Below are 27804 nucleotides of genomic sequence, written 5' to 3'. Positions count from 1 at the left end.
CCATGTCCCTTTTCAATCCAAACAACCTTTTCTCTGTTCCATCTGTCCAATGGCTAGACAAGAGAGACTACCATTTCCCCAAACCAATTTCACCACTGAAATTTTCCAATTACTCCATATAGACATATGGAGACCTTATCATGTGGCAACACATGATAATTATAAATACTTTCTTACAATGGTAGATGATTAAAGTAGGTGCACCTGGACCAATCTTCTAACCTGGAAAAGCAATGCACTACAGGTTATAAAAACCTTTGTTTCCATGGTTGAAACTCAATTCAACACCAAAATCAAAACTATTAGATCTGACAATGGCTCATAATTTACCAGTACAGAAGCAAACATGTATTTCCAATCCAAAGGCATTATTCATCATAGGAGATGCCCTTACACACCACAACAAAATGGCATAGTAGAAAGAAAACATAAATATCTCCTAGAAACTGCCAGGGCACTCTTGTTTCAATCTAAATTACTTGTGAAGTACTGGGTGAATTTATTTTGTGTGCAACTTACATCATAAATAGACTACCTTCTTCCCATAGTCACCCTAAATCCCCATTTGAGTTACTTTACAAAAGAAAACCAACATACTCCCACATGAAAAGCTTTGGATGCTTGTGTTACCCTTATGTACCAAAGATGCATAGGGACAAATTTGAACCTAGAACATCACCACACATATTCATTGATTATCCCTATGGAGTCAAGGGGTACAAGGTCTTAAGTCTTGCCACTAAAAAGATACATGTCTCCAGGGATGTTGTCTTTATTGAAAGTGTGTTTCCCTTCACTCTATCATCTGAAAATACATATTTTCCTTCTGTTTTTAATCCTGCCCATTTCATTGATCACACTCCTAAGGATGATAAACATCTTTGTGATAGTGATGATGGCACAAGTGTTACACACAATCAACCTTTAGAGTATGATACTCCTTTATTACCTGTGAGATCCTCCAGGTTAACTGAATCTTCCACCTCCTCACCACAATCTAATACACCACAGTCTTCCAGTCAAAGCACATCAACAGTTGGTTATCAACCAGGCCCCACATCCATTACCTTAAAGAAATCACAAAGACCTCACAGAACACCACTATACTTACAAGACTATCTACACTCACTTCCAAAATTAAAATCAGCATCACTTATTGCTCACAATAATTCAACTATACCATTTTCTCTCAATGCTTTATTTTCTAAAAATCATCATGTCTCCCTTAATGCTCTAAATCCTGAGAGCCAAAGTCTAGTAAGAGACATTTGCAGTGACAGTGAGCCCTCATCATATGAGGGGGCAGCTATGAACCCTGCCTGGCAAACAGCTATGAACCAAGAGTTTGAAGCATTACATGCCAACCACACATGGGACCTAGTGCCCTTACCTGTTGGGAAGAAAACTATAGGGTGCAAATGGGTGTATAAGATAAAACATAAAACAGATGGAAGTGTAGAAAGACTGAAAGCTAGGTTGGTTGTGAAGGGATATACCCAACAAGCAGGCATTGATTATACAGAGACATTCTCTCATGTAGTCAAGATGACAACTGTGAGGTCCCTGATAGCTGTTGCTGTAAAGAAGGGGTGGCATATATCCCAGTTGGATGTAAATAATGCATTCCTACATGGGGACTTAAATGAGGAAGTCTACATGAAGATTCCACAGGGCCCGGCTGTAGATAGTTCAAAGTTGGTTTGCAAGCTCAACAAATCCCTTTATGGGCTGAAACAAGCCAGTAGGCAGTGATATGCTAAGCTCACTGAAGCCTTATGTTCAAGGGGTTATGCACACTCTATTTATGACTACTTTTTGTTTTACAAGAAAAGTAAAAACTCAACTGTTTATATAGCAGTGTATGTAGATGGCATTGTGGTGACATGAACTGATATAATGGAAATTGAAGACTTGAAGGTGTTTCTAAATGACAGCTTCAAGATAAAAGATCTGGGCAGGGTACACTACTTCCTGGATTTAGAGGTTCTTTACAAGGATGATGGTGTGATAATATCTCAGAGGAAGTTCACCCTTGCTCAAAGAGTATCAGTGCATGGACTACAACAGCTTTACTTCACCACTAGACCCAACAGTCAAGCTCAAGGCAAAAGAGGGTATGGCTTTGACAGACCCTACTTACTATAGGAAACTAGTGGGGAAGCTCAATTTCCTCACCAATACTAGATTGGACATAGCCTACAGTGTACAAAATCTGAGCCAATTCATGGATGACCCCAAACAACCTCGCTTGAAAGTAGCCTTTCATCTACTTAGATATTTGAAAGGAGATCCAATCCTGGGGATATTCATGTCTAAAGATACAGATTATACTATCAGGGCCTACTGTAATTCTGACTGGGCAGCATGCCCAGATTCCCGGAAATCTGTAAGTAGCTATCTTGTATTATTGGGCAGCAATCCTGTTAGCTGGAAATCCAAGAAGCAGGACACCATTTCATTGTCTTTTGCAGAAGCAGAGTATAGAGCTCTAAGAAAGGTAGTGGGGGAATTGGTGTGGCTTAGTACACTGTTTGAAGAACTTACAGTTCCTTTCCCCAAGCCCATTGCGGTGTTCTGTGATAGCCAGTCTGCCATGCACATAGCAAGGAACCCAGTGTTCCATGAAAGAACCAAACATATAGAGGTGGATTGTCAGTTTGTGAGAAGTAAGCGGGGCTGATTTCACTGCATCATGTAGGAACTACAGACCAGCTTGAAGATGTTCTAACAAAAGCACTAACAAGAGTCAAACATTCAACAGTTTGCACAAGTTGGCAGTGTTTTCCACACCACCAACTTGAGGGGGGTGTTGAGATGGTTAATTATGTAAAGTGACTAGATACTTGTAAAGTGGTTAGTTAGTTAATTTGTAAAGAGGCTATCTTAGCCATTCATTTTAGTTAGGCAAGTTTGTATATATTGTTAATACACATCAAATAAAGTTGGTTGGTTCATTCCAGATATTTTCTTTCTCTCTCCGTTATGCATTCTCTCTATCTCGCTGACCTCCATTGTTGCTCGTCTCAAGCTTGAGCGAGGTGTGGGCGTGTGTAATCAACAGAACTAAACACATATTGACAATATGCATTTTTCCCTTCCAATATCCATCCACACGGCGATGGTGAAAAAAGAAAGCTGAAAAGACACCTTTCATTACGAGGTGTGGGCGTGTGTAATCAACAGAACTAAACACATATTGACAATATGCATTTTTCCCTTCCAATATCCATCCACACGGCGATGGTGAAAAAAGAAAGCTGAAAAGACACCTTTCATTGTTTCAACTCCCAGTTCAATAAATAATTTCCCTCCTAGAAGCTGTTAAGCGATCAGTCAATCTTCTTAAACCATTGACATCTAGGGTTATATAAGGGCCAACTTTTATCAAATACAAACTAAAGTGCTACGAACAGCCTCACTAACCAGGGAAGCGGTGTTCTCATCAGCAACGGTTATCATGGTTCGTGTTGATGTAACCTCTATCAAGGCTTCATTGGGCTCTGAGATGCATACAATTGATGCATTTTCTGATCCATTAGTAATCTGGGCATGCTGTGCAGTTGCTTTCATCCCCATCTTCGTTAGAGCCATCAGAAGGGAGTTCACGTCAACTCTACCCAGAAATAACAATGGCTTGTCTTGTGAAGAAAGCACTTGCTTATTTCCAATAACTAATTGATGTTTTCCCTGCTCAACGAGCAACTCTCCCTTTAATCTTACAATATTATTTTCTTGTATTACTTTTGTATAATTGAGCAGCTCGGGAGCCAAGTCCATGGCAATGTACATATCTGCATAATTTTTCAACTTAGGTATAACTACAGTTTCATTTTCAGAGAAATAACTGACTGAAATTGTGGGGTTCCAACAGCTAATATGGGGCCTCAAACCCTCAGGAACCTGAAATAAGCAAAAGAGGCAGCAGTTGAGACAGCATGAATGACAGTTCAGTATCTTGGAGCAGAAAATTTGGGGTTGGGGTTTCGGGGTGGGAAAGGGTCGAGGGGAGAGAGAGAGAGAGGCTACCAGCACATGTTTAGGTTGTAGTATCTTTAGTAAAGGTATAGCTCTCTTTAGCCTGCAAAATAGAAAATGAAGTTTGTATTTGTAATGACTAGAAGCCAGAATGGTAATTAAAGAGCTACGAATTTGTAGTAATTGAAATAGAAAGAGAAAATAATGTCTCTTGTGTGAACTTAATAATTAAGACTGAAGAAAATGACTAAACCGCTATGCGGCCTCACCGGCGTCCTTTAAATGAGAAATAGAACTCATAAAAGTTACTACTTTATTTTCTTCACTGGATACAAACAACTAACACTTAATTGAGGAGGGATTTTATTTGGGAGAGTAATGCTGATTACAGAAAAGGAGTCTTAGCCTCTGTAACAGGTGTTTTTTATATGAATGCTCTTTTGAAACTGTTAAATCATTTGCTGCTGCATTGCAACCAAACATGGGGGATATGGTCCCTATTCCTAAACATCTTTGATGTTCATTAGGTGATCCAGAAAGCTTCAAAGATTTACTACACTGCTGGCAAGGTCAAAGAACGGAAAGAAGACTGGAGAAGATCTGGAGATCAATTCCTTTATGTATCATATGGACAGTGTGGCATGAGAGAAACAGAAGATGTTTTGAAGGAAGAAAGGAGATGATTGCCTCTCAAAAATTCAGATGTTTGCCAAATTTGTTTTGCTGGCATAGAGAAAATACTGTGATTAATATGTCTGATTTGGATTCTGTTTTTATGTAGCAGATGATGTAATCTTGAACTCTGTAACCTTTTGCTGTACCCTTGCTGCTTTATCAATAAAACACTTTACCTTATCAAAAACAAAACACTTAAAGGGGGCATGGTTTGTAAACTATCCAAGAGCACAGCCTTGAGCATCTACTGGGTTCTTCTCTAATTCTCAAAACTCGCCTATAAAGTGTAAACTACCTAGAAAAGATAATCAATCATATGGTAAGCAGCCATGTGACTTTAGATCAAACATTGTGGACCCTTTCCAAGAAGCATCTTGTACTTTTCTTTTTTTCTAAGGCACCTCTTAATCCTAGTTCTTGCAAATTCAGCGAACTCCAACAGAAAACCTATAGAGCACCAAAAGGATAAAGAGCTAAAAGCCAGACAGGCGCTGTCTGTTTCACATGAGATAGAGGATCAAAAAGAGTTTGCTTACTTTATTCCAGAGATGAACGAACATTGAAGGACCTTCATTGACATTGGCTTGAAAGGCAAAATAGCCAAATTGATATCAGCTCCTTCCTGTGAAATGTGAAACATTGACCTCAATAATATAGTCAAGCTTGACATTAGTCATACAACCAGATACACGAGATTTGTGAATGTGAAAAGTCATATAGCAGGCCTGCACCTCCATAATAAGCAACGAGTTAGGATCGGCACACCAACGTTGAAGGAGATGAACAACAGGGCCAAGTCGCAAACTCCAGTGAGGACAAAATGCTATGCAAGGTTCCTGCCAACTTGTTCTGAGCATGTAATATTAGACTAGGCCAATGATGTTGATGGTAACAGCAGCTCCAAAAACATTTCTTTTCTTTTCTTTTCTTTTCTTTTTTTCATAACCAAAGACAACAGTGAAGTCAAAAGATGTAAAAGGATAGAAAGAGTGTAACAAAGCCAAAATAGCATCTAAAGTAAGGTTATTAAGCAGGTTACTATGCTCATTTTTTGTAGCTTATATTTCGACATGAGGAGACAGAATATATCTTACAGGAATTTCAATGAATGAATTGCTGGAGATACCAAGAGCTTTTTCTCCTTTGACAGCTGAATATGAGTAAATAGAGGTTGCCCAGAATAGAGCTGTGGATCCACACATAAAAAAAAAGAAACGGATTATATCTACTTGCTCAGCTTTCTGTTTTAACAGCAAAAAGATTAAATCCACAAGATTCATAGTGATGATCAGTTAATGTAGTACTCTTTCTTGACGTTGACTGGACAGCCATTCAGGTATGATATTGGAAAATGCCAATAACTCTTCTGCTGCAGAAGAAACAAAATATATAGGAACCTACACAGCATAAAAACACCCAGTTTCAATACATAAAAAACATATTTCAGCTGAAGCAAATTTAGGTATCCGCAACTAAGTGTACTAAAATTAGATATGAAAGGAAGCAAAACTTGAGAATTGGAAGATTCTTGTCCATGTGTATTGATCAGAGATGGATTCAAAATATAACTTTAATAACAGATGGCAATAGTCCACGATTGTGTATAATATCTTGGAAACAAGAATATCTCGATGTTCATTCCTTCCTACCATCAGGATTACAATTAGTATAACTATGAATTTATATCTCCAACAGCAATACCAACAAACAGCATTGGAAGGGATGGGGGGAAATGCTATTGATCTCTCGTCACTGAAAGTATACTCAAGTTTCATACCGATCGAAAAAGAAGTATACTCATGTTTCAGTAAATTCCTGGAAATCCTTGAATTTTCCGAGTAAATGAAGAGTCAAATTCTAATAAATTATGAAGATGAAGATGAAGATGAAGAGAAGAGAAGAGAAGAGAGAAAAGCTTTGTTTGAACTTGTAAGTATTTGGCTAACAATATAAGTACTCATTATATAGGAGTTTTGAGCTACATGAAATAAAGGCAAGTTTCCTAACTCTTGAGATTCTTTCTTTGATTGTTTCCTAACACTTGAGATTCTTAATTATGAAACAATGATTAAGATAGCGTACACTTGATTAACATAATTATTAAGAATATTCTATATTATTCTTAAAGATTCTCTTCAACACGCTCCCAAATTCAAAATAGAAAAATAACTGAAGTTTGTATATTTCAAAAACAAGAACATTCAAAAAGAATTACTGGAGTAGCAAATAATTGTCTGAATAGCTTATTGTGTAGCCGAATAATGAACAGTCATCGGAAAGAATAAACGTGCTGAAAATCTTTCCACAGGATGTTTACTTACCTAGGATCATAATACAGAGATTGCTATGAGATGAATCACAATACACCACAAAAAATGTGAACTCAAAAATTAAATAAATCTTTAATACTGTATATAATACCCTCATGATTTAATATTCTTATAAAATATTTTATTTTTATATACTAAAGCAAGTCGCCTTTCTTTAAGAGTATTTTTTAAATTTTAGGTGATCATATCCAGGTAACGTGTTGAATACATGTGCAATTTTTACACCATACCTTCAAATTTGAAGATTCTAGCGAAAGTGATACATGTTCCAATAGCTTCAACATGACTCCAGGCCGTCCAATGGGAATAAGGACTGACCCTCCGTCATTAACAGAGTCCAAAGCACATGAACATATAAAAGATACTTTTTCCATCTCTTCTGAGTACTCATCTGAATCAAGCCAGGACTCGGTTATTGTTTCCCAACAACTACCAGTATCACTGCACATGTTCCAAGTTTTAAAGCTCATTACTTCCCCTTCCAGAAAATATGTAAATGATACGGAGGAAGATGAATAAAGCATGAATCAGAAGATGGATGGAGAACAAGAGAAGATAACCTTTAAAGGGAAAAAAATGCATAGCCATAAAATAGTATCTCACCTATGCATGCCGGACAGCTTCAGTTATATGTATAATATTCCAGAATAATACAAAAGGAATGTACCTTGGATAGGAACTGGCAGTAGCAGGAGGGAAATCATTCTTTTCACTATCAACATCATTGCAGGCTGTGAAGTCTGAATATAATAGAACATCACTTCCTTCAAGAGCTTGGTAATCAAAACTGGAAGCAGTTGTCGATGCAAAAACTGAGCCAGAAAGATAAGTGATGCTTCCTTTTGGACTTAGGATATTCCAATTACAAGCACCTATCTCCAAACCAGAGCTGAACGCTTTTATGGTCAATGTGCCATTATAGCAGGCTTCTTCAGCATACTTAAGGGATTGAACCTTCTCCATGCAACCCTTGATATCAGCTGCACTGAAAATTTCCCATCACTTTTGCAGATCATATAAAGATCAACCCATAACAAACACAGAGCTTCAAAGTATCTGCTTCATTTTTCATTTTCGACTACTGGCTAGGTGAACCAGGGTCCTTTTCTTTAAGACTGTGGGATGAATAGTCAAATTCTGTAAAAAAAACTTCTAAATGTCAATTTCCAAGTCAGTAAGTTTGTAACTGAAAAAAATGCATCCACGTGTCTCAGTATTGGTACTGAGAAGGAACTGACTCCTATATAGTTCCACTCCCATCCCAAATTGAAAGTCTTCACTATTTTCATGTCTCAGTAATGTCCACTCCGTTGAGCAGATATCTCATTTGCAAAAGCACAACTCCTCACAACTTCATAGAAATCATAACAGACTACTGGCTTAAACCAGTAAATTTAATATAGAATGAAAGTAGCATATGTTTATATTGGTGAAAAGAATTCTGAGACACCTGCAATCATGTGTTCTCAATTTCTTACGGTACATTATTTCTATGTTTCTGTATCAAGTAGAACATTTACATCCAAGTCCATCCTACAAAAAGGCACAACAGGCATCTAAAAACTTAGGCATAAGTAGCAGAGTAATATCTAGTAAGTAAACACACTAATTGACGAAAGCAAACCACAAGAAACATGACAAAAACAGATCTTTCTATCAAATGAAATAAGAAGTGTTACCTGTATATGGGCATCCATCCACCAAGTTCTGTCCCTTTACTGCCTAAAACAATATCCTTTAGTGCCATAGGTAGTAGTTCAAGCTTTTCCCATATCATCCATTGAGGGCAACCAGACTCTTCAGGTCCATAAAATTGTCTCAACTCCATATGCATGAAAACAAGGTCCTCCATCATCAGTTTCCCTAGTCTGGAAGCTGCTTCCGTTACATATACCTGATGAGATAACCACATTATAAGAAATTCACCAGCATAAGGTTAATTCTATTTATAAATGCAAGAAAATATCCCTTCCATCACCTTCGATCTAAAATCTTTGAGGCGGGTAAGAAATGGTAACCCTAGCATACCCATCGGACTTGAGATTAGTATCACATCTATGGAATAAATACTCCAAAGCTGCAAGCTTTTCACAGTTTTGTACCAAGGCTCAGCCTGTATCAAACTTTTGGAATCAAGAAACTCCCCAACTTCCCGTCTTACAGACTCTGAATTTGATGAACTTTGGCCACTAACATTTGAAGTTTTTTCATCAAGCAGAGAAGATGTAACAATTGGTAGGGGAGAGAAGACCGCGAGTGCTGAAAGGTCCAAAGGGCAGTCAAATAACACCCGGAAGCCACTTATATTGACTATGTGGCATGGTGGGAAATAATAGCCCCTGCCCTCACTTAAACATGTCTGCAAATATTGGAATCCATGAATACATGATGTTAGTATGTACTCCAAAAATATGCACGCAAGCAAATATGCAGAGAAGGGAAGAGACTTACAAACTTCATGGTACGGAAGAGTGCTAGAAGTTTCTCGCCAACCAGAATCTCATACTGTTCCAAGGATACCAGCCTACAAAATAAATACATAATAGTAAAAGCAACTTAAAAAAAGCAAATCAGTAGTATAAAAAGAGTAGTATGAAGCAGTGGCAGCTCATGATTCCAGGAACAGGTCAGTTCAAAATCAAGAACAGCATAAAAACTACATGAAAGCAGCAATATGGATCTTTAGTTTTAACTCTACGGGGTTGGGCAAAGCTACTGCTTTAGTGGTCTCCTCGCACCCAACAGTATAGACTGGAAAATTGCAGATATAAGCAACCAGTCGGACCAAAAATCTAAACAATAAGATCACTTCCTTCACAACACTGATCTCATGCAGCAAGTATCCTGGTTTTTTCTATCTTTTGTTGCTGTTGTAATGCCTCTTGAGTCCATGTTTTCACTCTTTTTCCAGTTTTTCTCTTTTTTTTCTTTTGGATCAGTAAAGTCGACGTTTTCACTTGAATTTTGAGTCCAGATTTTCTTTTCTCTTCTTTTTTCTTCTCTTAATTGGCTAATTGGTAATTGCCTATTTTGGACTGCATCATATAACCTCTCAAGGAGTAAACTCATACAAGAAAAATATTTTCTGCCTTGCAGTTTATCACTCCTTTAAACCTAAACGAGAGCTTTAAATCAAAGACCAAGGAGGAGAATACTCCAGGCAAAGGGAAACGCCAAGATTTAAAGAAAAAGATTTAACAAGACTACAACTGGAGAGGACAAATGTATCATTTTCGAAAGTGACTTTACTAATTTACTAGAACAATAGTCATCACAAAACACCAAGAATTTCCTCTAGCGACATGACAACTTAAATTAGCTCACTTCAAACTGCATTAGAGAATGATATAATCAGAAGCCTTTAGCAGAGAAAAAAAATGCTTAGCCGAAAATGCTTAGGCTCTCATTATTTCATGTCATTTTTCAGTAAAAATTACAACATTTATCTTTTTTTACTTTTCCCATCAAAAGAATTACTATACCATTTTCAGCTTGTAAGTAAAATTTCTTAACTGTAACTTTACATGTAAATAATTTACCTTCCACAATTTTAAATCCAGAACAAATCGTACTACATGATGGATATCAAAGAAGTTCAGAAATGATAAACAAAAATGGTCCTTTAGCAAGGAAATGAAAACTCTACTATTGTTTTCAAAAAGCTAATTCCTTTATTTTCCTTTTTTCCATGAATATATTCAATAAAACTTGATTAGTAATACGAAGATAAGAAGCAGATAAAAAACGCCAAACTTCGAAGCGAATATAAGTAAGAATGCAAATTGACTAGTAAAAATCATGAAGTATGAAAAATAAGCTTAGGCTTCCATTATACAGAGGATAGAAAAATCAAAAGGAAAAGGGTTTAGGGTTTAAGATTTATGTCATATGAGAATCGCAGAGAATGAAAGGAAACTCACAACTTGATTTCGCCGGAGAAAGCAGTGATGGTTAGCCGTACAAATTATAGAAAAGAGGAAATCGCAAAAGGGAGAGAATGCTCAAGATATTTATGCTCAATGGAAACCAGGTTCAGTACTTTATTTTCTTTGGCCGGTAATTTTGAGTACTTATGTAAAGGGGCGGGAGATCTCTGTGTTGTGATTTTATGCGCGTTTTGATATCACAGTTAATTTAAACAGTTCTAGTGTGTAAAGGTTTAAGGATCAAAAGTGTTTACAATGCTTTTTTTCGAAAACAATTATTAAAAAATGATAATTAATATTAGCAAATCGGTTTGTGATATTTTTGAATATATAGATTGATAATAATGTCTAAGCTTTGATTAAAGCAGTGATTCAAAGTTAAAGAGTTGAGATAGGAAAATGACTTCCTTTCACATGGAAAGTCATTTTCCCCCTTTTGTGAAATATTTCTTTATGGAAATCAAACATAAAAAATAACTTATTATCTGGAAAACATTTTCTGTCAAATGCAGCCTATATCTCCTTTATTTGAAATTCAGAGCAAGAAATTGATTTTGGTTTTATGACAAGCATGTTCAATGTATCAAAATGTGCCCTTTGAGTTTATTCAGAAAGGTGACACCAAACTATATGTCTCATCTCCTTTTTTTCCTCTAACAATCTGGCTGTTCAAAGTTTGAAATTACAAATACATAAGCTACCATCTCACTTCTGAAAAACTTAGGAGGGATTTAATCCTAACAGGTCAGATAAATCATGTCTTAGTATTCTTAATGCTTGTTCCATATTACCAACTCTTTATTACGTCAAGCGTAACGATTTACTTCGAATTTTAAACACATTACAATTTGCAGTGTGATGAGCATTTTTCTTAGCACTAGTCAAAAGATGAAACAACATATTATATCATGAATCTAGTGCAAATACGCTTCTCAAATCCAATCTGAATGTCAACAAACTAGAAAAGACAGCCTGGGATAAGCAGAAATTGTAGCCGAAATCTGCAAAATCATGGACTTCAAAAATAGTAACTTCAAATGGAGCAAAATGTTGATAATTATTGGTGTTAGGAAAAATAAATACATCAGAAAATTGAGAGGGAGACCGAATCCGCCATTGAAGCCTCCAAAATCAGGCTACAACTGAACAAAAAGCAGAAGGGAAATGCAACCTTATCATTTCTTCTTTCCATCTATGTTTGAGCTCTATTCATATGTTGAGAAGTTCCGTCCCTATTTGATTTCTGCAGAATCCAGATGTGAGGCCGCCGCCAAACTCCGTAGCAGCATTCACCCCCATCTGAGTATAGCAGAACCCCACGTAAGGCCAGCCCCAAATCCAGCAGCAGCAATGACATGGCCTGCCTGCACTTTCCCACTTCGAACAGCTTCATCCAGTGCCAAAGGGATCGATGCAGCACTTGTATTGCCATAATTTGCTAAATTTGATATGACACGTTCTGATGGGACCTCCAAACGCGTTGCTACTCCATCAATAATCCTTTGGTTTGCCTGCATGTAACCATTCACAATAAGTTGCCTATATTAATGTGATACCTAGAGAGTATTTATTAAGTGGTGCAGGATGATAATTCCAAAAGGAGCATTAAGACACTTTCAGTGAATTATCTCAAGTTGTATTTCTACCATAAAATTGTAAGAAAATCTTTTAAAAATAATTGCTGGAATGAACATGCTTGGAGATTTTACCTATATTATCTTGAACATGAAATGAGTTTCTTTATCAATCAAACAATACAAACAAGCCAATAAAGCAATTGGATAATGAGAATATTGTGCATCATAAAAGATTAATCAAGGCTCAAGCTAATAAAGCAATCTGGAAATAACCATATTGTGCTTTTACTGAAATATGAGAGTTTACAGCTTTGTCAGCAAGCAGCTTATTCTTTTCTTTCTCACTTTACGTTTCGTTCTTTTCTCAACTATTTACTTCTTTCTTCTTCAATCAAAATACTCATTTTGTGGTATGTATACTTGTTATTTTGTCCTGCATTTCTCAGGCGTTAATACGCATCCAATAGCTTAGTAAAAAAACTCTAGCCCCAATCTCATGTACTTATTTGACAGGGTATAGAGTAATAGTAGAGCTAAATTTATGTGGTAATATAAGCAAAGGTTGATCCCTTAGCCACATACACTTTTGGACATGTTTTAGGTTTAATACGCGCAAAATGAATCCAATGTAATGATAGGAGCACTAAGCAGTAAGCATGACGTGCTTAATAGTAAGAAGTTGCAGGTCAAGATTTGTACTTTTTAAAATGTTTCATCACTGAGAACAAATAATTATATTTCAAGTTTACTGATTCTATTATTCTGTCACTTTTAGGGTTGATTCTTTGCTGAACTATCAGAACTCCTCCTTTTAACAACTACCCCTGGCCCCCTACAACATGATCTGGTCTGTTAGCATATCAAGGATAGTAACATAAAATATAAAACTAGAGGAGAGGAGGGCAATCACAAGTATCAATGCATATTGTCACTAGTCGTTTAAAAATGTATATTCATTCAGTCTAAAACATAATTGCTTCTAAAGAATGTCATCATTCCATATTTAGCCATTTAGGTATGACTGACTCAGTTGAGTTATCTATCCCAGAAAGTTATACCTGGTGGAGAAGCAGCCAATCAATTTTGGACCCAGGAAGACCTGCGTTCTCTAAAGCTGCTTCAATTGATTGTGGCACAACGCGAACAGCAAATCTAAAGACCTCTTTACCATTCATCTGGATGCAAGAGTAAGAGGAACCTTTTGGTGGAAAACCAATAACAGAACCATTTGTACCAAATACATGATCAGTTTCATTCTCTTTGATTGAAGCATTCAAGTGCCTAAATAAAAAAACTATCATTTAGTGCCCCTTTAAAGATGAAAGCAGGGGAACTTCTCCTAAAGATTATGATAAATACCTTTGACCTTCACCATCACTATGCAAGTCAAAACCAAATAAACCATCTTCTCCAATATCACAGGCCTACAAGAGTATGGATTTATATAAATTTTGAGAAATGGATATAGCAAATTAGCGTTGCACACAATAACTTGATCACATCAATAAAAGAAGAAACATGGCCTCAAAAATTTGGGTTAAACAAGAAGAAGACACAAGGTCACACCTCTTCGCTGAGGAAAAGCACTCATCAATCAATAGTGTAACGGGCATCTATGGGTTTTCTTTTTTTCCTTTTTTTTTTGTGAGAACGGCGAAGAGGAGCCTTGGCGTAACTAGTAAAGTTGCTGCCATGTGACCAGGAGGTCACGGGTTAGAGCCGTGGAAACAGCCTCTTGCAGAAATGCAGGGTGAGGCTGCGTACAATTGAACCTTATGGTCCGGCCCTTCCCCGGACCCCGCACATAGCGGGAGCTTAGTGCACCGGGCTGCCCTTTTTTTGTGAGAACGGCATCTACGTTGTCTTTTAAGATATGAAGTATATCAAAAGTATATAATTGCAAATAGCAAATAAGGTTAGATTGGTTGAAGACCCCAACCAGCTATGGATTTGCAAAGATTCAAGAGAAGTCTCTGTTCTTTCGTTGCTTAGCCACTCTCAAATCGGCATCAAGATGAAAAAGGTCAAACAGGCAAATAAGGAGCGGCATTATTGAGCCTATACTGATTCTTGCCTTCTGCAATCCATCTTATTGCACATATGACTAGGGGCCTGGGACACACCCATTGACAGTGACTAGGCTTGGGACACACCCATTGACGGTGAGTATGTTGAATCATTTTAAGATGAGTGCTAGGTTGGGGAACTAGTTCCAAATTGGCCATCTCAAACTTAATACCAGACCCAACTATACTGCAGACAATGGCATGAGAAATTGTTGGCTGACTGAGACCAACCCTGGGGAGGCACTCTCTACCCTATCTGTCTGACCTATAATATTCAACACATGGTCATCACGAACTGCTTACACCTACCAAACCATGGTTAACTGGATGAATTAAACTAAATAAGAGAGAAAAGGAGAAAAAGAAAATGAGTGACATCAACCCCCACCAACCAACGCCTGATCTCACTAGCGCAAAAAATGTAGGCACACACAGCCGCCAACTCGAAAGTTTGGCGCAACCAGCGCAAAGCACTGCCCTTATCCCCTCCTCTTTCTCCAAACAAAATAAAATTGTTTCTTACTCCACCATCGGCATTCTCTCCCCACATTTATGACACTCCTATCACTGCCACCAACCCCTCCCGTAACTCTTGGCAAGTTCAAGCTGTTCTGCTCCTCCTTGACTCTTCAACCTTTTTTTAGAACGGTACCATTTTTTTTTTTTGTGGTAATCCACTTACTACCAGCTGAGGTTTGAAAAATAACAGATCAAACAATCTTATAATCCAGCATCACAATTTCAGGAATTCCCTCTGCCCAATCACCCACTTTTAGAACTAGTATTCTCTTGGATACAAATAGAAGAAGTGTAAGTAAAAAGGTAGACTTGAGGTTTGCAGAAATGAAACTTTGTATTGTTGTAGCTATAGGTACGATATGGATGGGTTCTTTGGAGTAATTTCAGTCGCAACATGAAAGTTTGCAGAATGGACTACAGAGCATAAGGTTACAGATATAAATCTCAATTTCCTCTTTTCTTTTGCTAACCATGAATAGCACATAGCAATGTACCCACAAGACCCCGTAAGACTCGACTCTAAACTGCACACTGGGCAAGATTTTTCCATTGACAAGGAAGTTCATGTATATCTTTTGGGTGAATAATAGGCTGGAGTAGGTCCAAAAATCAGTCTTTCAAGAATAAGAAAATTTCAAAGTGGTTCGAAAAGCCAACGCATAGGAAATGGCTCATAGTAAAAGTTTTTAAAAAGAAAAAGGAGAGAATGAGAGACAACTCAGTAAAAAGCATAAATAAACTGACACTAAGAATAAACAATTTGAAGGCAGTTGATTATCTTATGATTACTCTAGAAGTATAATGTATGACACGAAGGAAGAGTAATTTCAACTGCTTAGCGCATAGCACCTACAACTCCCAAAATGCGAAAGCAAAACAAAGAAAACCAACTTCAACATATGAAAGAAAAAGCTCTACACATGTATCGTGTCAGAGTCCAGATGGCTACTTTTGTCGCCTTATACTTAGAAGTTTGCCCCTTTTCCAAATATGTGGTCTGATATTAGTTATCAATTTCAAACTTTAGACAAGGTGGCCACTTTCGAAGTTCAAATCACGGGTCTAATTTTGAAACTTCCAAATAAAATGCCACAAAAGTGGCTATTTGCATAAATCATCCTTCAAACCTCATATACTTTGGCCAAAAAGCTGACGAGGCTGATTATACATATCCAGTGAACATCCCCAACCCAACCCCAACCCTGACAGAGAAATGAAGGACCTTATGAACTTCCATAAATTTAGAATTCAAGAAGAGTACAGAAGAATCTAGAGGTACTTAAACCAGCTAAGATGTGACTAATCCCTTTTTTACTTATTGTAAAGAATCTTTAGGATATTCATTGGAAAAACTGCAATAACTAAATACTGTATTCACTGATTGATTCGTCCATTCTCCTTTATCATACCTGCATCACTACAGCACCAGCAGCATCACCAAAGAGAATACAGGTCCCCCTATCTGTCCAGTCAACATAGCGAGATAGAGCATCAGCCCCTATTACAAGAACGTTCTTAAAACCACCACCTGCAACACGGCAGAATTCCAATATTTAGCAGAGCATATATATAAAAATCAATATATCGTAGTTATGCTGGTATTGACAATTCAATAGTATTTCACAGCTATTCACTAAATAATATGCCCAAAGGATTTATCCAAGAAGTTGATAATTTTCAATGTCGTGGATATATTCCCAATTCTTTATAAAGCTTCCATCTTATTTGTCTTTCACCACTTTTTCAGCATCCACAAACTGCATGACCTCAACTTTACTTTTCAATTTATTTTTATTTTTTAGAATGGTACCTTAAAAGTTTTCAAGTTTTTTCATGATAATGATCTATCATTTTTTCACATAACTTATGACACAGAACATTAGTAGGCCTTTGTTAAATTTACTTATTAATAACATTTAAGATCACTTTTGACCTTGAGCATAACTCATTAAAGGAGCCACTACATTTCCAATCAGGTATAAAACACTAAACATCCCCCTCAAATTTTAGAACTCTACACTGAGAATAACAGAATTCATCAATAATACAAAAGTTAGGTATTTTTAACTAACGACTGATCAAAGAAAATAAGGCATTTTCTTGTTCTATTTTTGCAACTAACGACTCTGGATTATTTTGTTCCCATAGTTTTTATTAGCAGATAGCAGTGTTCTTTCTTTACTAATCTCCAAATGAACCATCTATCGAACTAGATAACCCCGGCTTCAATACCAAGCTGGGTACCAGAAGTTGAATGTGAAAGCATAGGACAAAAGCCACTCAGATATCAGCTACATTTCAGAACAAGTCCAGACTCATGGCAACACTGACAAAAGAGGATTCGACCAAAACAGTGGGTAGGGTAGGGTAGGGAGCATTTAAGGAGGAAGTGGAGCCACAGGCTGGACCAGTACCCATCCATTGGAATTGTTTCCATTGTTCTTGCTAAATCCACACGAAAAGATTAAACATGCAAACCAGATTCAGCTAGAAAATTGATCTTTCTGTATGGATTAAAGTTGGTCCATCTAGAAGTGTTAAACATTTTATCATCCAATGCAAGCGTTTAGCTCCCATGACATATGTAGGCAATTATGAAAACATGACGAAACACTTGCATATAAGATTTTACAAGTGAAACAAAAAATATAGCTTAAAGAAAACTTGTCAGAGAGTTAATTTAGGTAAAAGATCCTAAAATTAGAGACTCAAGTAATCATAACAAGCTTTCCGGGAAAATGGTTGTGAAAATCCTCCAATAGTCATAACTATCCCAGTTACAACTTGACAGCCTATGCCGAGTCATTCTTAAGAAAACTGAAATACCCCCCCCCCCCTCCCAAAGCCCAAAGCGGAAAAAGTATCTGTACCAGGATTACAATAGAAAATATTATTCTCTCTTTGATTAATGTCATAATCTTTGTCTCCCCATGTATGTTCTGTTGTCTTCCACGCATCATCTCTAATAAATCATACAAAACCTTGCCTAAGAATCTAAGACAATTGCAAATTGTTTAACCTCAAATATAGATCACTTAAAGTATATCAAGTAAAAGATGATTCCCTGGTTCATTTGATCCCTGAAATATTCTCTCTCCCTTCATCCCCCTCCCCCCCCCCCCCCCCAAAAGTGGAAAAAGTATCCGTACCAGCCCGTGTATGTTCTGTTGTCTTCCACGCCTTAAATCATCTCTAGTAAATCATCCAAAACCTTGGTAAGAATCTAAGACAATGCAAATTGTTTAACCTCAAATACAGATCACTTAAGGTGTATCAAGTAAAAGATGATTCCCTGGTTCATTTGATCCCTTTATGTCGAAGATTACAAAAAATTTAATTATCAGAAAGAAATTTCTAACAAAATTCTACCTCTGATATAGCAAGCAGCAGATACCAAACCCAACATGAACCCGCTACAAGCAGCTGTAATATCGAAAGCCAATGGATTGCTTTTGCAGCCAAGTGCTTTTTGGATCTGAGTAAATGAAAGTGCCACAAGAATGGATAAAGAGTCCCCAAGAAAATTCTGAAGAGAACATGGTTAAATGTATAACTGATGAAGCATCAACTTAAGTAATTTGGATCACCAGCTTGGGAAATTAGAATCAAAAAGTCAGTGAGCTGGAAATGCATAATATAACTAGAGCATTCAAAAAGACAAGAACCAAAATAACTTGAATAAGCAAACATATTGTTTGCAGGACACACTTTTTTTTTATAAACACTATTGGGACTAATCAGAAAGACAATTAGCAGTACCAACACCATTGCTGGCCAGCCACTTGTGACCAGCAAACCAGCCAGTTCTGAAGGATTCATTAATTAAATGAGCCAAGCATTTAGCTCTGAGTTGAACGATCACGACGTCGGGAAAAGGTTCAAATTAATTTTCCTGAGAAGCAACCTTTTACCGCTCCGAGCTCTCATTACATCATCACTGTATTTTTTTGTTTCACGTAATTTCAAGGGAAATGCATGGTGACACTATATATTGTTGTTGTTGAACTTCTATATGGATTGTCTGATATAAGATCACAATGGCGGAAAAGGTTCAAATCAATTCTCCTGCAGAGCAACATTTTACCACTCCGAGCTCTCATTACATCATCACTGTATTTTTTTGTTTCACATAATTTCAAGGGAAATGCATGGTGACATAATATTATAACACCAATGACAAAATAAATAAATAAACAAATAAATAAAAACAGTTTAACTTCTGATGAAGCTATATTAAGTTTCAGAAGCTGTCGATCATTCTTCATTGAATTGTGACATCATAGTACAGGAACATGTAAAGGCATAAGCAAAAATATCATACACACAAAACCAAAGGCGAATAGTTTGCATGCTTGTGCTTATTTTCTCTTCTCACAAGGGGGTAGTGACTGATTTACACAATTTTTTCTTTTTTAAGCTATTTCTCTTCTTTCCGGAAAAAGCAAAGAGCTTCACTTAATTGCCTTAAGGCGATTTCTTTTTCAGTTATAATCCTAGTAAATGCACGAGACAAGTTCATCAAACAATATGCTGAGAACAGTTAAAAAGAAAGGAAAAAATATGTACTGTGAATCAATTGCTCGGCATGAATTATGTTCTATAAAGTGGAAATAAAGAAACAAGAAGGCAAAAAGAAGAAACGTCTAAACTCAAAAGCTCCATAGCGATACATTTCATGTTTTCACTCTAGCTAACTCATCTTATTGGTGTGCAATAAGAAAGCTCTAATGCAGGTTCTTTCTGAATGGTCTCCTGAAGACAGGCAAAACCACAAGAAAGGTAAATTTTGTTGCAGTATCAGTTGCATGGAAATACAATGATAATATTCTACCAAGTTATACCTGTGGAGCACTTCCAAAAAGGTCCTCTGGAGTTGAAGTACACAGCAATATTAGGTCAATATCATTAGGATCAACCTCTGCCATCTCAAGAGCTTTCCTTGCAGCCTCTGCGGCCAGATCTGTTAAATTGTCTTTGCCTGTAAAAGCATACATCAGATTGGGGCTGGTTTATGTTAAATACCAAAAGTTAATACGTACATATTTTTCCATCTAAACAAGAAAAGAAGTATTTAACCACCATTTCAGAAAAGGCATTTCTGAGTTTAAATGGTTTGTGCTACAAACCTATTAATGCATGTTCTGATATTTGCCAAGTCATTCATATGTATCCACAAAAAATTTAAATGTTGATTTTTATTTGGAATAAATGAACAATAAGGTTATTTCTGCAAACATTCAAACAAGGAAAATTCCAGAGAAACACCTATGTGCATCATGATTCCTAAAGATATTTGATTCTGTAGAATTATGTCAATCTACTCAGAAGATAACTTAAATGTGTACAGTAAAATGAAGTATGAAAAGCTCTTTAAATTTCTGAGGAAATGACTGAAAAGAAGTATACCAAAGAAGCAGGATATCTCGTTAACACATTAGGACCCATTTGGAGTGCTTTGGACGGGTTTTTTTTCATATAGTGCTTTTACCGACAGTACTTCTATATTAGTAGTTTGCTTGATGTTTGGTAGGATTATTTTAAAAAGCATTTTTTCTGGTATTTATAGATTAACCTCAACTAGAATTACTAATTAATGACAATGGAAAAATATCCTTTGAAATATACAGATATTTAGGCGAAATAAAGTTTCAAAGGCTCTAAATTTGAGCTTCAACCAAGAAGCCTTTTATAAAAACTCTAGGAACTAAAAGTACTTTTTTTTTATAACCGTGATGTCCGAGTCAGCTTGCGCACACCTCGACTAATTTCACGGGATACCTATTACCTCCCACCAGCAATAGGTACCAGATAACTCTATCCACCAAGGCTTGGATAGATGGGAAGAAATCGCTTAGTGTTTTTTGTCTCCGCGGGGAATTGAACCGAAGACCTCATGGTTCTAACCCGCTTCACTGACCACTAGGCCACACCCTTGGGTGCTAAATGTACTTACAACTATTCACAAAAAATAGAAGTATTTTCTCACGTTACTTGTTTTTCAAATGTACTGCATTCCCAAATGGGACTTAAGTACTATATTTTCTGCTAAAGAACAGAATACAACAAAATCCAGTCAGTTAACAAGCATTGAAGTCAATGAAAGACTTGCCTGAAAGAACTCTACGGTTATGAATTCCTGTTCGAACAGATATCCATTCATCATTAGTATCGACAATTTTTGCAAGATCATCATTGGAAACTTTTAGAGCTGGTACTGCGGAGCCACATCCTATTAGTTTGCAGCCCCTGTTAACTAACCTGACCAAGCAAATAAAATACTTAAGAAGGAATATGGATTCAGCTGACATGCTCTCATATAAGCTCCAGCCTGCTCGCTGAAAACTAGAGTTCTTTGTTAAAATGTTCATGAAATGCACCATGAAGGCACTCAGTATAACAAAAATGGAAAGAAGTGAACACAATTGGACCCACGTTTTCCCCTTTCTTTAGGTGAGCTTTTTGCTTTGGTCCCCTTATTTCAGTTGGAGCCAGCGAAGGAGCCAAATATTAGCATGACTTGATAACTTCCTCTACGGCTCCTTTTGCGACCAAGAAGATAAATCCCCAAGAAGAAATAAAAGGCCAAATTCTACAAGCAGGCATAACTATCCACCAAAAAGGTGAGCTTTCTCAAAATGTAACTGATCCAAGTTTCTGGAAGTGACAACATAGTTCATCCTTCTCGCTAGCTCAATGGGTATCCAACTCATGCTAGCCAAGTCCATTTCCTTTATTTCCAGTAAACTTCTTCAGTCCCTACTAATCAAATGTATTTCATGTGCCCCTATTTCAGCTCTGTTCATATTGCTACTTCGAAATCTTTGCCTAGCTGTGTTTTCATCTATACAATAACTTATCTCATAAGTGTTTAAGATACTAAGCCACAATGCACAATGCAAATGACTACTTCACTTGCATATCAGTAAAAATGAGTATAAACAGTTAAAGCACGAACAATCAGCAACGTCAGAAACTCACATGTATAATTTTATAATTGGTGCAATGGAGTATCAGAATTTGATAACCACATCAAGATTCTTCAAACATGATTACCCCGCAAAAATTTTGATTTAGCATCAGGAAGAACGTGTAAATCATATTTCAATATATTTCACCACAAACATATATTCATCAAAGCAGGTGGAAAAAACTCATCTAACTAATAGAAAAATAACTTTTAAAAGAATCAGAAGGAAAGACCACCTGACAATTTTCATGAATTACACTTGCTACAGGCAAATCGTATTACTAATTAAAATGTTTTAAAAAGAAATTGGAAAATGAGGTTCTTTACATTACCTTGATACTCGAGATTGATCGGTTGAAAGCTTATCTGCACCTTCAACAGTGCTGGAACACATTACCCTGTTGAAGGTTCCATCAGAGAACGAATGCCCAATCCGATGATATATGCCTATAGATGGAGAAAATCTCCTCCTTAGAGTAGGTGCTGCTGGTGTAAAGAACCTATATTCATTGGTCATTTACATATACCAATAACTCAATAACCTTTTAACAGCAATGATAAACCACATATACAAAACTAAAGAATGAGCATTATTAACACGTAAATGCACAGCATCAAACTAATTCATACTTAGGAATTTCAGTTGAATATAAGCTAATTTGGATTTATAATACAAAAGCACAAGTAACGAATTCAATATTTTTAGCTTTTTGGTAAAATCAAATGCACACATTTGGAATCAAAATCCTGTTCAGATCTCGGATCAGAAATAGAATACTAACAGCGTATGTGCTTGGTGCTGCGGTAGAGTACTGATTCCAGCCCTGCCAAGTGTTTGATGGCGTTCAGTGACACGGTGTTGCAGTGAAAATGTAGGACCCGCGGCAATGGTAGTGGTGTTTGCCATTGTTTCTTCTTGAAAACAAAGTCAAAAGTTAGCAAAAAATGGATACACCGATGGCTGTCCTTAACATGAAAATGAAACCCACAAATTTTGAGCTCTTGTTGTTCGACGAAATGAAAATATAAGAGGGGAGGTGTGACGGGATAAATGATGAGGGGAAAACAATGCCAGTGGAGATGGGTATTCTAAGTATTTCCGTCCATATGTAAAATCAAAGGCATTGAAATCACGTTTATGGGTTTTTCATAGATATCTCCGTCCTCGGCTCGAATGAGGAAAGAGAGGGGTGTACACGAGATTCGTTGATTGGGAATATCTATATGGGTAGGTTACCGTGTCTGAATTTCACTGCTTTCTGAACTAACGTTATTAATTAGGTGACCCTAGGGGAAACTGAAACCACTTGCTTTTATTAACCTGTTGGAGGAAACAGACTACAGAGCTTTTTCGTTCAGTTGGTGGCCCCATTCCTACACTTGGGGACAATAAATAGCCTATCTGGTTATTCATGTAACAAAATTCCTCTTTGGCAAAATATGTGCCGTTAATTAATTTCTGGCAGATTTTATATTAGTTATAACAGCCACCACCGGCGGCTCAAAAACATTGGAGTCCTAAACCCAAACATTTTTAAAGGCCTTAAACTTTTTTTAAAAAAAGGTTCATACTCAAATTTTATAGTTGACATATGTAAATTTTGATAAATAATAATAATAATAAAAAACCAATATACTACTATGAGGTAAAAATATATAAATAATAAATTTCAAATTTAAAGAAAAAATAAGAGAAAGTTAGAAAAATAGAATCTGATTCTAGAATCCCATAACGTAATATATCAAAATAAAATTCCATTGTTGCTGCAATGCTTGAAAATGAAAAATAAAGCAATTTTAATTTATTTAATGTCTTTTATCCGTAAAAACTCATTTGCTCTGGGAGTTTACACCTAACTAAATATTTAACCTTAACAATCAACAAATCGAAGTAAAAATGTATATTATCCTACTAGAGTTAAGTGTTAAAAATTGTATATGCAAGACATATGTCTTACATTCATTGGTTTGCTATAAATATCCAATGCAAATAAGTTTTTACCCTTTTTTCATCTCTTAATTTTTAGAGAATAGACAACTTAGAGGAAAAAGAAAAGAATATATATATATATATATATATATAATTTTTATTATGAGAAAGAAAAAGAAGAAGAATATTAATGTTAGAATGTAAATAAATTATAAGTCACCATAAATCACATTGGCGAAATAATTCTTTATCTTTTTGTAAAAATCTTAAACTATTTTACCATAAATATTCAATATATTCTGAAAAAAGATTATCATAGAATTAACATATTATTAATTAAAAAATGGGGCCCTAATAATTTGGGGGCCTAAAGCCACTGCTTCATTGGCTTTACCCTCTAGCCAGCTCTAACAACTACTAATAGGTTGGTCCGACTCAACCTGGCCAAATAGTACTCATTATTTTATTTTATTTATCATAATTTAATATGGTCTTAAATATATCATAATATTTGTGTGACTATAAAACTTTCGAAACTTATGGTTCAAAATAAGTTTATAATATTTATGTGACTATAAAGTAGAGCAATCAATATGGATTTGGCCCGTTGGGCCAGCCTAACCCAACCCCTAATTTAATTAGGTTAGATTATGATTTTTGGAGCCCACTTAAAAATAAGGCTTTTAAGCCCGTGACCCATGAGGCTTGACCGAAGCTGGTCTGGACCGGCCCGTGGGCTAAATAACGTATTTAATTACAAATATAAAAATATAGGGAACTAAAATAACAAGAAGAGTGGTCTAATCTCAAACTTATAATAGTATTTTTTTTATGCGAATATAAATACTTTTTGTTCTTAAATTGAAGTTATTTCTTAATGTTTAACTAATTATCATTGCATATAATTATATATTTAGATGAAAATAAAGATGTTAAGACACCTTTATTTCACAAGAGGATTCAAATGTACTTGATGAAGATGATCTGTTGGTGTTGGATATGCCATGAGCAACCAAAATATTTTTGAGTAGTTTGTTTTGAGTATTGTTGTTAATGAATGAAATATCGTCCTCTTTTTTTTTGTATATTATTGTAATCTATTAATACAATGTCAAAATTATTAAGTTTTACATATATTAATTGATATAAGTCGAGACATTTTAATTTATTGTTAATATATATATATATATATATATATATATATATATATATATATATATATATATATATACACATACACACACACACACACAGTATTTTAGGTTAAAACTTAAATTTTAAAAAATATAAATAAAAAAAATTAAATGGTGGGTCGGCCCCCTACGGGCCGTGACCCATGTAGGGTTGGGTTGGGCTAACGATATTAAGGCCCATCGAAACAGTGGGCCAGTCTTGTCACGACCCAAAATCCACTATAGGTCGCGATGGCGCCTAACGCCGTTGTCAGGCAAGCCAACGGTGATTTACCAATTTGATTATTCATTTTATTACTTTCGAAATCACAAATTTTAATAAGAAAAGGAGATTTATACTTCTAAATCCACAGGAACGTACAACATTTGTAGTTTATAAAAGAAATGAAAGGCGATAATAATATGCGAAACCATAAACATCAACTAGTATAAACCCAAAACCTGGTGTCACAAGTGTATGAGCATTTTATAAGAAGTGCAATAATAATACAACATCTGTCCAGAATGTGAATAAGACATGATAAAATAAATAGTACGATGGAGATTCGGTGGACTGCGATACGTAGCCTGGAAATATAGCTCACATAAAGTACCTCAACAGGTGCGCCTACGCACCAAGATGATCGCCAAATGAACATGTTAGATCATGTACATTTAGTGCAGAAGTACAGCATGAGTACGTAAATCAACGCGTACCCAGTAAGTATCTAGCCTAACCCCGAAGAAGTAGTGATGAGGGGTCGACATCGACACTTACTAGAGGTCCAATGAAGCAATATGATAAACCATAAGCAGATATGAAGCACACAGCAATAGTGGGGTAAATATATAAGTTACATAATCTTTCAAATATTTCTTTTAAGGTATGAATTTCTCAATCTTGTACTCTGCCTTAACATCTCCGAAAATGTCAAGTGCCAATATCAAATAAATAAGTAATACCATATAAAATGTTGGGCATTAGTGGAAAGATTATCTCGTAAATATTCGGACTACTAGCGAAATAACGCATGATTCTGCCGAGGTCGTTCGGCCCGATCTAGAATAATGTATACACTGCCGAGAGTCGAGCGGCACGAACTATATATGCATCTATTATACTGCCTAGGCGTTCGGCCCGCTCCATAAGAAAGGAATGAAGTTACCGAATTACGAGACGCGTGCTTACAATGCAGTACACTAGCACAAAGTGAATATAATCTTTGTCGTTTCTCAACTAACTCGCTAATCACTCAAGGTGATAAGGCTCGGCCTAATATATTATATGCTTCTAAATCAATTTCAGTTAAAATTTCAATTAATTAAGCTAACAAAATGAGTCCAAACAATTCAAATATTGCAATATTGCATGATAAAGTCCTAAATCTACATGGACATAAACATGCTTTAGTTACGTACGGACTCTTGTCACCTCGTGCGTATGTAGCACCCACAAGTAATTGCATATAACAATAAATATCACCTAGGGGTAGTTTTTCCCTCACAAGGTTGGACATGAGACTTACCTCGCTCCGAAATTCCATAACCGGCTCCAACGCCACTCTAACTCTCAACTCCAAGCCAAACGTTTCAAAACTAGTCGAACAACGTGTAATTCAATCAAAATATATCCAATGCTTACAATTTAACAATTTATAACAATTCCCAACTCCGCTCGAAAAGCCAAAAAAGTCAACCCTCAAGCCCACGTATCCGAATTCCGAAAATTTTCGAAGATAAACTTTACCCATAACATTACGAACTCAAATATATAATTTATTCACAATTCCATGTTCAATTTTGTGGTTAAAAGTCCAAAATACTAAATTCTATGTTTCTTTCAAACTCCCCAATTTCTACTAATTTTCATGTTAAAATTTCATGCTCATGAAATATATTCAAAAGTGGTTTAAAAACACTTACCCCCAAGAGGTGGATGAAATAACTCTCCAAAATCGCCCCAATGGCTCCAAGAGAGAAAAATGAGATGAAATGAGCAAATCTCGTATTGGCTAGCATATATATTCTGCCCAGTCGATTTTCCGCACTCGCGGAACTCCTTGCGCGCTTGTGAGCCCTCTTCTGCGAGAACAAATCTCGCTCCTGTGGAAGCCCATTGTCAGCAGCTCATCGCACCTCCGGAAATTCTTCCGCTCCTGCGCAACCGCAGGTGCAACACAACCTCGCGCATCTGCGCAATTGCCCGTACCTGCGGCACTGGCCTCGCTTTTGTGCACACGTAAGTGCGCTGCTTGCCTCCGCTTCTATGACTTCATGCCCAGGCTGCCCAAGTTGCTTCTGCGACTAAACTTCTGCAGAAGCGGTGGCACCAGCATAAGAAATTCCAGTAACTCCATTAAGGCTCAAATCGATCCGAATCCCGTCTGAAACTCACCCGAGGCTCCTGGGATCCCGTCCAATCATATCAACCATTCCCAAAACATGATGCAAACTTGCTCGAGGCCTCAAATCACACCAAACAACATCCAAACTACGAATCGACGATAAAAATCCTTCTTTAAACTTTCAAACTTTCAAACTTCAATGAACGCGTCCGAATCATATCAAAACATTCCGGAATGACGCCAAACTTTGTGCACAAGTCATAAATCACAATACTAACCTATTTCAAGGCTCGGAATCCCAAACGGACATCGATAATACCAA

At 36.5% G+C, this 27804-nt stretch overlaps 3 protein-coding genes across 3 annotated transcripts; 1 reads left to right on the top strand and 2 right to left on the bottom strand.

The window, feature by feature from the left end:
• Positions 1-645: 645 nt before the first annotated feature.
• LOC142179925 (uncharacterized) lies at positions 646-1752 on the top strand. Its single transcript, XM_075250820.1, has one exon. The coding sequence runs from the start codon at positions 646-648 to the stop codon at positions 1750-1752; it is 1107 nt and encodes a 368-aa protein (XP_075106921.1).
• A 1518-nt stretch (positions 1753-3270) lies between these two features.
• LOC107815402 (uncharacterized) lies at positions 3271-11037 on the bottom strand. Its single transcript, XM_016640975.2, has 12 exons — positions 10901-11037; positions 9432-9504; positions 8959-9339; positions 8660-8874; positions 7648-7965; positions 7211-7421; positions 5955-6047; positions 5745-5836; positions 5382-5499; positions 5187-5272; positions 4027-4078; positions 3271-3900 (listed from the first exon to the last, which is right to left on the bottom strand). Exons 2-12 carry the CDS (start codon positions 9438-9440, stop codon positions 3385-3387), a joined length of 2091 nt encoding a protein of 696 aa, XP_016496461.1. The 5' UTR covers positions 9441-9504; positions 10901-11037; the 3' UTR covers positions 3271-3384.
• Positions 11038-11771: 734 nt separating this feature from the next.
• On the bottom strand, positions 11772-23397 carry LOC107815403 (beta-ketoacyl-[acyl-carrier-protein] synthase III A, chloroplastic). The gene is made up of 9 exons (XM_016640976.2): positions 22818-23397; positions 22368-22535; positions 21178-21326; positions 19910-20046; positions 18438-18543; positions 16478-16596; positions 13843-13907; positions 13542-13764; positions 11772-12417 (listed from the first exon to the last, which is right to left on the bottom strand). Exons 1-9 carry the CDS (start codon positions 22940-22942, stop codon positions 12196-12198), a joined length of 1314 nt encoding a protein of 437 aa, XP_016496462.1. The 5' UTR covers positions 22943-23397; the 3' UTR covers positions 11772-12195.
• Positions 23398-27804: the final 4407 nt, after the last annotated feature.

Source organism: Nicotiana tabacum, chromosome 4, assembly GCF_000715075.1.
Source record: "Nicotiana tabacum cultivar K326 chromosome 4, ASM71507v2, whole genome shotgun sequence".
NCBI lineage: Eukaryota > Viridiplantae > Streptophyta > Magnoliopsida > Solanales > Solanaceae > Nicotiana > Nicotiana tabacum.
This window is presented reverse-complemented; position numbering and strand designations above follow the sequence as displayed.